This window comes from Carassius auratus, chromosome 50 (assembly GCF_003368295.1).
Source record: "Carassius auratus strain Wakin chromosome 50, ASM336829v1, whole genome shotgun sequence".
In the NCBI taxonomy this organism is placed as follows: domain Eukaryota; kingdom Metazoa; phylum Chordata; class Actinopteri; order Cypriniformes; family Cyprinidae; genus Carassius; species Carassius auratus.
The window spans coordinates 17,987,524-17,999,736 of record NC_039292.1 but is presented as its reverse complement, the minus strand read 5'-3'; the positions used below and the strand labels follow the sequence as shown (position 1 = coordinate 17,999,736).

At 36.4% G+C, this 12,213-nt stretch overlaps 1 protein-coding gene across 1 annotated transcript in view; it reads right to left on the bottom strand.

Moving 5' to 3' along the window:
• LOC113066415 (neural cell adhesion molecule 2) overlaps positions 1-12,213 on the bottom strand; it is a 104,068-nt gene that overhangs the window by 70,254 nt on the left and 21,601 nt on the right. The window contains exons 5-6 of the mRNA XM_026238313.1: positions 8,549-8,755; positions 284-427 (exon numbers count right to left, since the gene is read on the bottom strand). Of these exons, the coding sequence (XP_026094098.1) occupies positions 284-427; positions 8,549-8,755 (351 nt within the window). The remainder of the gene's footprint in view (positions 1-283; positions 428-8,548; positions 8,756-12,213) is intronic.

Below are 12,213 nucleotides of genomic sequence, written 5' to 3'. Positions count from 1 at the left end.
TGGGCCCAGGACAAGTTCCTGTCACTCAGGGCAGTTTACATTCCAGGGCGTTTGAATGTGGGAGCAGATTTAATGTCCAGACAGACACTACCGATGGGGGAATGGAAACTCCACCCAGAGTTAGTGAAATAGAGTTGGAGAAAATTTTACGAAGCAGAGTTAGACAATATGTACAATACCTTGAAAATTCCATAGTATTCTTTGAAGTACCATATTGTATATGAATATGGTAATCATACACATACCATCATGGCACCACCACATTCATTGTGAGCATACTTACTGTTGGGTTCAGATGTGATTTCTTTGTTCTTGTAGAACCAGGACATGGCTGGCACGGGTGAACCGATGACATCGCAGATGACCTCAGCATCATCACCATGAAGAAAATCCTGTGGCGTCTTCACCTCGCGGAACGTCAGCTTCTCTGTAATCAAACAGACAATAAATTCACATGTTCTCAAGTAACCAAATCCTGTTATTAATATATCTCATTGTTATGATTAAAAGCATAGTTCACCCAAAAATTAAAGTTTTGTCAACATTTATTTACTCTCAAGCACAAAATAAGATATTTTGAATAGTGGGTAACATCAAACTTTTTTATAGTACCCACTGACTTCCATAGTATGAAAAAATAAATACAGAAATAAAATATTATGGAAGTCAATGGCTACTGTAAGCTGTTTGTACACCAACATACTTCAAAAATTTTATTCTGTGTAAAACAATAGAATGACACTCAAACCGGTTTGGACAGGGATGTGCACAAACATTTTGAGGGGCAGGGCTCAAGTGGAAAAAAGGGCACTTCTCATATTTATTATTATTATTATTATTAAAACAAAATTTTACATTAGGAGTGTGCGATATTAACAAAAATATATATCTCAATATGGGATTTTATCGATAATGATAATTAGACAATATTTCGCTGAGTGTGTTATTGTGCTGGTATTGTAAGGACTACCATGGACAGCTGACTCCTAAAGTTGTTGATATTCTGCATATTCTGTGTGGTGATCAGTTTTACAGCAGTGATAGCAATAAATATTTTCCAATATAAATTTATATATATATATACTTTTTTTTTCTTCCCAATTTTTTTTTTTTTATTTCCAATAAAAAGTTTAAATGGATTTTTAACTTTTATGAGCATTTTTACATTTTGTAAGCCATTATTTATTTAATTATTTATTAATCTATTTAAAAAAAAAAGAATGAATGAAACATTTTTGTTAATCGGAATAAACGTTAACTGATAATAATGCAAACATCAAAATAAAAAGGACACTTTACAATAAGATAATTAAGTAACAATGAAAAATACTTCTAAAGCATTTATTAATCTTAGTTAGTGTTAATTTCAATGTTTACTAATAATGGACAGTTGATTAAATAAAGTTGAATAAATAAAGATGAATGTTTACCAAATGCATTGCTCATTGTTAGTTAATGCTAGTTAATGCATTAGTGTTAATAAATAAATAAATTAAAAAAAAAAATATATATATATATATACTGAAATAAAACCGCAGCGAATAATAATAATTATAATAATAATACTAATAATAATAATAATAATAAAACAAAACTGAAATTACTTAAACTGACTAAAAATAAAACGGCAAATGTTGAAAAAAGAAAACAAATTTAAAAAAAATAATAAAATACGTCTCTAGGTTACCCATATAACCATGGTTCCTCGAGGGAATGAGACGCTGCATTGAAAACACTATGGGGAACGCCTTTTGCATGAACAAAATATTGTGTGAATATTTTATGCAATCTGTCAAATGGAAGGGCTTGATGTCACAGGCGGGTTAACGTAGTGACCAGGAAGCTATAAAAGCAAATGCAGCACAGCTGGCATCAGCTTTGAGTATAGAAGCAAGTGCTGGCAGGGGTGCTGGGAGTATGGCATCGAGACGCAGCATCTCGTTCCCTCGAGGAACCATGGTTACATGCGTAACCTTGAGACATTCCTCTTCAGGAACTCCAGAAGAGCCGGGAGTGGCTCGCATATCTAGATCATAGAATCTCACAAAGGTGGAGGATGTGGACTACCCTGCAATGTTGCAGATGTCCAGCATGGACACACCTGCTTAAAAGGCCTTGGAGGCCACAATACCCCATGTAGATTGAGCCCTGACTCCTATCGACGAGGGGAGACCAGAGGACTCATAGGCCAATGACTAAGGGTCTGCTTAGATGCAGGAAAGCACCTCTTGGGGGGGACCATAGCACACAAGCAATTGGTCTGACATTCTCCACAGGCCAGCTCTGTGGACGTATGTGTCCAGTGCTCGAACTGGACACATACAATAAAGCTTTTCCTGGTCAGGCTCCCGAAAGGGAGGAGGGCAGAAGGCCTGCAGCACTATAGGTTGTGGTGTGACAGAGGGAATTTTTGGAACATAACTCGCTCAAGAGTATAGAAATGTTCTGGCCAACGTTGAGGTAAGTAGGGGCCACTGAGAGGGCCTGAAGATCTCCAACTCTCTTTAGAGAAGTAATAGCCAGCAGGAAGGCAGTCTTAAGGGTCAGATGTCGATCTGATATATCTTTAATCGACTTGAATGGAGCTTTGCAAAGACCATCTAATACCACACCCAAGTCTCAGGGGGGAACATGGGACCATACTGGAGGCCTCAGCGCACCGCGGAGGAAACATGTCGCTAGGAGGTATCTGCCCACTTACTGGCCACGGAAGGAGACATGGTAGCTACAATGGCCACCAAGTATACTTCTAAGGTGGATTAGGTTAACCCTGCAGAGAACCTGGTTTGTAGAAACTCCAGATCTGTATCAACTGGGCAGTTAGCAGTGTTAAGCTGGCAGTCTCTGCACCATAAGTTGAAGTGTTTCCATCTCAGAGAGTACAGTTTCCTTATTGAGGGAGCTCTGGATTGGGGGATGGTCTCAGCAACCTTGGATGAGAGACCGGATGCTATGAGCTGTGCCAGTTTCTATAACTCCGGGCGAGGGTGAATTATCATTCCCTGCACCTGTGAGAGTAGATCTGTCCTGATCGGAATCTCCCATGGAGTGCTGTCGAGGAGCGAGATCAGATCTGAGAACCATACTCGGCCCGGCCAGAGAGGGGCTACTAACAGAAGACAGAACCTGTCCCAGCATACTCTTGCCAGAACTCTCGGGAGCAGAACGATCAGGGAAAAGTGTACAGATGAAGCATCGACCAAGTCTGTACCATAGCGTCCAGTCCCAGAGGAGCTGGATGAACTAGAGAGGACTAGAGGGGACATTGTGACGCCTCTTGAGTCGCAAAGAGGTCCACCTGAGTTATGCCAAAAACTCTCCATATCTGCTTCACAACCTCGGGGGGAAGTCTCCATTGTCCGGACCTCGGACCATGTCTCGACAGTACATCTGCTCCTACATTGAGATTTTCAGCAATATATACTGCTATATACTGAGTGAGAGGAGTTTTCATGGGACCAAACATGTGCCTGCTTGTACAGTGGTCACAAAAGCAGACCACCCGGGTGGTTGATTTAAGAGAACACAGATGTGTCATCGGTGCGCACCAACACATGGTAACTTCTCAGATCTGGGAGGAAATATTTTAATGCTCGATACACAGCTATCATCTCTAGACATTTGATATGCCACGTCAGATGGTGACCACTCCATAAACCGCAGGCAGGGTGGCCACTCATGACTGCACCCCAGCCAGTGAGGGACATGTCCGTCGCTAGCGTTACATGGTGACAGGGAGCTCCCAGCACTAAGGCACGGAGGCATCATCACTTGATCTTGATATTTCAAATTGAATTCCCCCTTGGGGAAAATCCCTTGGTCTTGAGCCACCACTGAAGGGGGGTCTTGTACAGCAAGGCCAAAAGGTATCACGTTGGACGCAGCTGCCATCAGACACAATGGACCCAGTCAGACCCATCAGACACAAACATTTTGAAAATTGAGTGACCAGCCTTCTCTCTTGACTGACGTGAGGATGGACTCGATATAAGCAGGGGACAGAGGTGCCTGCATCGTGGTCGAATCCCATAGTACGCCTAGATAAGTGGTCCTCCATAATGGAGAAAGTACACTTTTCTTGGCGTTCAGTCTCAAACCCAGCTCCCCAATTTCAATGTTGAACTGCCATCTGCTCTGACTGTGCTAAAATCAACCAATCGTCTATATAATTTAATATGCGGATGCCCTGCAGTTGTAGTGGAGCCAGAGTCGCATCTACACACTTCGTAAACGAGCAGTGTGAGAGTGCAAGGCCGAAAGGATGTACTCATTATTGGTATGCTTCTTCCTGAAAGCGAACCTCAGAAACTTCCTGTGTTGTTGAAGGATGGAGACATAGAAGTATGTGTCTTTGAGATCTATCGTGACAAACCAGTCCCCTGACCTGATTTGCAATACAACAAACTTGATGGTGAGCATTTTGAATTTCAGCCTCATAACTGAGTGATTTAACTGACGCAGATCTATGATCGGACACAATCCTTCTTTGGAACTATGAAATAGCGGCTGTAAAACCCAGATTCCTTATCTTAAGGAGGGACCATCTCGATGGCCTCCTTCCTTAATAGGGTATTCAGTTCTTGTTACATAACCAAAGCCTGCTCGGGTCCGACTAACATCAGGATAACCCCGTAGAATCTCGGTGGTGGAGAACCAAACTGAATGTGATAACCTTTTTCTACTGTGTGCAGGACCCATTGAGATAAAGTGACCGTAGTTTCCAAGTTGCTAAATAATCTACTAAGGGAATCAGTCTCTTGAGACTGACCTCTGGTCTTATTGAGGCAGCTAAATCGGTGTCTTGAAGTTGAGCACCCACAGGGGGCAACCTATCTAACTTTTTGAGACCCCCGAAGGGGTGGCGAGCCTCTCAGTTCCACTACGTTCGTGGGTGGAAGAGATAAAATGGTTCACTCTCCCATTAGCTTTTGTTTGCACTGACTCAATGCAATCTAGCTTGAAGATTTTGTATAGAAGCATGACGTTTTTTTTTTTAGTCAGAGATGAAGTATTACATGTCTGCCATTTTACAAAATTATTTTACAAAATCGTCCGTTTTATTCATTGCCGCATCTTGTCGAGTAAACTCGACCGTGGCGCCAAGAGGATTAAATGTCTAGTCTTCACTTGCTCTTTTACATAATGCAGGAGCTTATAGTGACAGACAACACTAAGACTGACAAGACAGACTGATGACATGCACAAACAGATGCCAGCTTCGCGGCACGTGCTTTTATAGCTTCCTGGTCGCTACGTCACCCCGCCCATGACATCACGCACTTCCATTGGACAGATTGCACATGATATTCAGAGTCGCTCAAGCAATAGGCATTCCCCATAGAGTTTTTGGTTCAGCTCGAGTTCCTGAAGAGGAACTATAATGATATCTTTTTCAATACTAAAATAACAATGATCTCAATATGAATATGGTATTTTTCAATACATTCTAACTCTCATTAGACCATAAGAGGAATAATAGTAGACTATTGGGTTTAAGTTAGGGTTAGTAAAATAAGTTGTCATGTACTTGCAAAGTTACGTCTATTCAGTAGGATAAAAGTAAAGTGGACTATCAAAACAAAGTGTTACCCTTTTTATTTATCCACTATTCTCCAGTGTGATGAAAGAGAAACCACTGAGTTCTTTGCACAAACATTTACAGCACAAATGAAAGCAAGTACATTTCGATAGAAGTGCTTCTCTTTTTACTTAAATTATAATGAGAGTCACAAATCAAATGAATGCTCTGAATGAGATTGCATTCAGTCTCTCAAGGACAAAAATGCTTGTAAATAGAAATAATCTCTTGCTGTTTGTCTCGAATCACTTTTCTGAATGTCATAAGCCTGTGCTGTGAGGTCAGGGCAGAGCATCACACTGGGCCTTGTTTCTACATTATTACAGACATTTATTTAGTGCTTGACCTGCTGAAAACACTGAATATAGTGATTCATTTCAGCACAAGAATGCTGTGAATACTGTCTAATATAATGGTCTGTACTGAAGGTCATCTTACAGAAATAACTGATTGATTTGATTTAGTCAAAAAAATAAAATAAAAATAAGTATATATATATATATATATATATATATATATATATATATATATATATATATATATACATATATACATATACATATATATATATATATATATATATATATATATATATATATATATATATATATATATATATTAATGCAATGACAGTGATTTGCTATTATTTTCTGCATTTTTAAGCGTATCAACCTTTATAATGTCACAGTTCAGCCTGAATGACATCAACACTGAGTAGAATTTGGAACGAAGGACCAGTTCTTATCTATAACTGGTTCTGTCTTCTGAGAAAAACCGTAACCTTGTGAAATGAATAACTTTAAGTTTAACATGAAATTATGAAAAAAATATATATTGATATTGCACGCTAAAATGTACTTAACAGAGTAATAATAATAATAATAATAACAATAGAAATAATAGAATAAAACATAATAAAAATAAAACATTATTTTAAAGAAATATCACGCAAGAGAATTTTCATCCAAGTTTTAATTTATAGTTAACTTGTTGCCGTTTATTATCTTTTTTTTTTTTTAAATGCTATGTTGTGTTAAAATACATTTCACAAGATTAAATCATTAAATTGTAATAAATTTGTCCAATTTGATGATCTGTAAATGATAAACCACAGATGCAGAATTAACACAAACAACAAAGAATTTGAGGGGAGGGGTCTCTTATTGTTGTTATAGAATAATTATTCATAAAATAATAATAATAATAAATAAACCTTCATTACATCAATTTCATAATGTATATAGACTGCAATTATTATTATTATTATTATTATATTTTTTTTTTGTCTTTTTTCCCAGTACAAATATCCATACATTCTTAAATTGGTATACATGTACTTGAGAAGCAAAATGACAATGAGATTATTTTTCTGACCCCTCATATGAATCAATGAGGCAATTTTATTTTTTATTTTTCCTGCGAATGCCTCTGTTTCCTGGTGGATTGGTACAGTGTGAGTCCTGGATGTTAAAGACGGCCAATCAGATTTAACCTGTATTTTTTTTTTTTTTTTTTTATAGTTATGTGCAAAATTGTGAGTGCACTGACTGCAAATGAGTCTGAAAATGAGTCTATTTTTGCCTCAACAAGCAGGTAGTACAAGTACAGCTAGCAGATACCTAATGCTATTCAGTCTTAAATTAAATCTTAAGTGAAAATTTGACTGCTCTAGTCTTATTTAACCTCACATGTCTTGGCTGATTTCCTCCAACTCGGATAAAACAGTGCTTCGAAGAAGAGCTACACAGAAGGCCAGTGTGTGGCTTTGGTTGCGGCGTATCTGCATTACAAGGTTTCTTTTGGATAAATATAATTATTTTATACTTTATCTATCTATCTATCTATCTATCTATCTATCTATCTATCTATCTATCTATCTATCTATCTATCTATCTATCTATCTATCTATCTATTATTTAAATAATTATTTATTATATTATAAAATTATGCAACTAGTAATTATAACATTATAAAATGTATTACATAAATCTATCAGTCTATCTATCTACATACATTTATAATTTATTAAAAATCTGATATAAATCAATAAAACACAATACATTTTTTTCTTACATTTTTACCTTCATCCAAAATAATTAATTTGGTATTCCATAAGCATTAGTTCATTACTCATACTATTCTTATTCTTGATTTCAATATAATTTGTATAAAAAATAAATACAAACAACAACAACAACAACAACAACAATAATAATAATAATAATAATAATAATAATAATAATAATAATAAATTAATTCCAAATTTACTTTTTGGATTCACATTAGACCAATCTACCTTTCTGCAACTGACTTTTTAGTTGTGACCGGTCTTGCTGGTTGACCCCCAATCATCTTTTATGTGAAATATAATCTAAATTTCTGTATGTAATGTAATGTGATATGTATTTGATATTGTGTCTATGTATATGAAACACGGACTGATAAAGGTAGCTGTAAAGCATTTTTGTTCAAGCACAATGCCATTTTGACCATAATAATTTACAAATTTTAACTCATATAAATATTGCAGCAGTATAGAAAAACACTACGCATACATTTGTCAGTGAAGTAAATGTCTGTGATGCCAAACAACGTCCCTGTGCAAAGGGTCATTGGGGCTTGAAGTGTCCATCAGTTATACCCTTCTAAGTCCTGCATTCCGAAGTGCCCTTTGAAGAGACCAGTTTTGGAACAACCTTTCAAAATGGCGGCCATTATTATTTTCATTATTTTTAAGTGTCCCTTTGAAGGGCGATAATATCCCATCTCTTTCAACATAAAAGTTTATATATATATATATATATATATATATATATATATATATATAAATTAAATTTTTACTTTTATCCAATATAATCCCATTATGATTCTGTAAGAATTCCTCCATCATGATTTTGGCTAGTGTACATGATTGATTTCCAAATGCTCATCATGCTGACTGACTCTCAAGGAGTTACTGTGGAAACTCACGGTAAATCTCCAGCACCACCGTGGCCTCCTGGCTTTGTCCTTTGGCATCCACAGCCTGGCATCGGTATATCCCAGCATCCTCAATGATGGCATTGTAGATCGTCAGCCTGGACCGCACACCTTCCGTATGCACAATCACTCTGTGGTTTGAAATCATGCGCTCACCTTGAGGACTGAACCAGTTTATGCTCACCGGCTCACCAATGGCTAAAAGAATAAAACATTTAGGCATTCATTAATGCAGTTAGAAGTACATTAAAACATCACATGCATACTTCCATAAAACCTGTTTTTGCATGAAAACTCCTCAAACCTCAGATGCATGAATATACAATGAAAGTCTCACTTCCATACTGATCTGGATTTACGCTCACTCTAATTGGTGACAACTATTTAGCTTTGGCAGCCAGTGGCTTTAATAAGGCCACATGGAGAATTAGCAAGTGTCGTATGAAAACTCCAGGTGCTCTGGTCTGTAAAGCTGCCCGGCTCAATGTCACAAAGGAGCCGCGTGAGGGTCTGTATTTCTGGCCCTCTGCAATCAGAAGGGCACAAACTCTCCAACATCCCTGCAAAAGCACTGGAGTCGAAGGACATGTCACATATGAAGAATAAGGTCTGCAGCAGGGAGATGGTTGATAGCCGGTTGCAGGGTTAGAAAGATGAGGAGAGGAGATCTGAGAAAAGAGTTGCATGGACAAAATAGTGGAGCTTCAGTCTATTGCTTTAATTATTTCAAGTATTTTAGTTCACAAATAAAAACTTGATAAAAAATTTCTCAATCATCTATTTATTTTGATGAGTGTGTTTTTTTAAGATAGTACCTTAAGTCATTCATGGATAAATAAATATGAAACTGAAACCGCCAGTTGGCAAATCCTATTCTTAAGGAGTGATTCATTGACTCATTTATTCAAAAGATTTGTTCAAAATCATAGATTCATTTAGTAACAAAACATATTGTGTTGATCATAAATGCACAAATGTTCTGTTCTGGCTTTGTAAAAAAAAAAATACAAAAATAAAAAATAAAAACCTTCCATATTGAAACATACATATATGATATGACTTGATATGTAATTACCATTAGACAAACAATATAATTTATATTCTTAAGGATTACAGATTAAATGAAAAAAAAAAAAAAAAAGATTGCACAACTATCAATTATGTGGCGATATGCATTAAGCATGTAAACGACCACTGAACAAAAGAAAAAGGAAGAAACAGCACAGCTCGCTTTTTCTAAGGGTCTGTTTCCATAGTATGGAGCATGGCATGCAGGAAAAAATTAGTAGGCTAAAATGTGTGCATGATTTACTATTTTGTTCCCTAAATTTATAAATTGTGCACACTATTTACTAATTTGTTTCGGTGATTTGCTAAATCATGCACACTGTGTTTCCAATCTTGCACACAGTTTTTTGCTATAGTAACGAGCGCAACTTTAACATAAATCTGATTGATTGCGATGCCATGCTCACTGACATGCTTGCTCACAAATCATGGTCACGCACACGCTCATAAGAATTGAAAGATCTATGCATAATGATAATAATAGTATTAATAATGCAATTAAATAAGTAAATAAGGACGCAAAAATAAGTTATAGGTTTGTAGTTTTTTATGAAGAGTTCAGATGCAAAGGCCTCTGTCATCTAAAATTTTCTTCTTAAAAGGTGGGAAAAATTGGTGGAAAAACAGTAATAAAAATGCTAGGCACATACTACATAAAATACATGCCATGACCGAGGCACTCTAGAGGCACGAGGCCTTGTGCAGTCGCACACTTGGCACAGCACTTGTGACAGTATAGGTCACATGTATTTCAGTTACACATTTAAACCCAATATGTTGCCCAAAGTGATGCACAATGAAATAAGCCAAAACAGAAAACAGTCCTTATCTGCAAACTGTATTTGCAACCTTAGATAACCCCAAACTACTCAGCAATGGAGTGAGTGAAATTGCACTAATGCTAATGCTGAAGTTCAATGTGTCCTTATGAGCTGATTTATTGTGTGGATGTGGCAGACGGCCGTCAAATGCCCCCTCATCCTTCAGCACCACTCTCTCCAATCAATCTCTTCCTGGTTGCTCTTGTGCTATATATTGAGCACCGACTTCCTGGTCGGATGCACGGTGAAATTCATGGAAGCTAATGCACTTAGGGAATTTGTTGCCATGGCAACAGCACATCTTCTGTGTGGGTAATCGGGCGTTGAAAAAGTTAATCACTTTGCTGTCATACTGCTATCCAGGTGAAAGTCAATAGGTGAGAAGAAACACATCTCTCAAACCACTGTAGTACATAAGAAACTAAACCTGATAAATGCAATTAAACTCATTCAGTTGTATTTTGTAATTTTACTCTGTTAATTGCAGAAAACGCAAATTTATACATTATAAATTATTAAAGACATTTATAAATTACAAAAGATTTATGTTTCAAATAAACCCTGTTCTTAATCCAAAATGTGTCTGACACTATTATGTACATGTACAACATACCTAAACTCACTGGTTAAATCTTATGTGCCCTTCAGAAGTTTGCGCTCTGCAAGTGAACGACGTCTTGTGGTGCCGTCCCAAAGAAGTTCAAAATCACTCTCACAGGCCTTATCCTGGACTGTGCCCAGCTGGTGAAATGACCTCCCAATCTCAATTCATACAGCTGAGTCTTTACTCATTTTCAAGATTCATCTAAAGACTCTTTTTCGCCAGCACTTAACCTGCTAATACTAGCACTTTTCCTTTTCTTTTCATTTATTAAAATGTTGTTGTAGTTCTTTTGTTGACCATTTGATATTCATGTTATCAGCACAGTGTTTTTTTTTTTTTTTTTTTTTTTTTTTTTTTTTTTATTCCTTAATTGTCTGGTATTTAAGTTGCTTTTTTTTTTTCAGTTCTCACTTGTCCGTCAAGTTTATGTTTATGTGTATTACTACAACCCTGGCAAAAATTACATAATTACCACACTAAGATGAAGTTCACACAATTTTCTCTTTTTTATTACATTTATTATTATTTATTTTATTTATAACAAATAAACAAAACTCCTATATGACACATAACAAAACAATTTTTGTTTAATAATTCAACATTCTGGTTATGTGAAATATACCTCAAACAAATTAGCTGTTTTCCATATCAACTACAGAAAAACACACACACACACACACACACACACACACACACACAAAACTAAACAAATGGAACCATTCAATATTGAGGAAAAGAATATGGAATAATCAACCAAAAAACACAATTAGTACTTTGTTTCGCATCCTCTGGATTTAACGATAACCTGAATTCTTTGAGGAATGTTCTTCTCTAATAAGAACAATATTCTTCATAAAGTTGGTTCCAGCTTTGCAAGATGGAGTTCTTTCATTTTCCACCATACATTTTCAATTGGATTAAGATCCGGACTGTGTGCTGGCCATGTCAGTGAGTTGATTTGCCTTTTTTGAAGAAAAGCATTAACACTATTTGTTCTGTGGCAAGATGCATTACCATCCCTGAAAAATTGTCTTGAAATTATCATCACCAAGCTTCTTTTCTATTGATGGAATGAGAAAATTGTCAACATTTTTAGTGTACACCTTTTCATTGACTTTTGAGGTTGGATTGCCATTTACCCTGATCTTTTTTTCTGACATGCA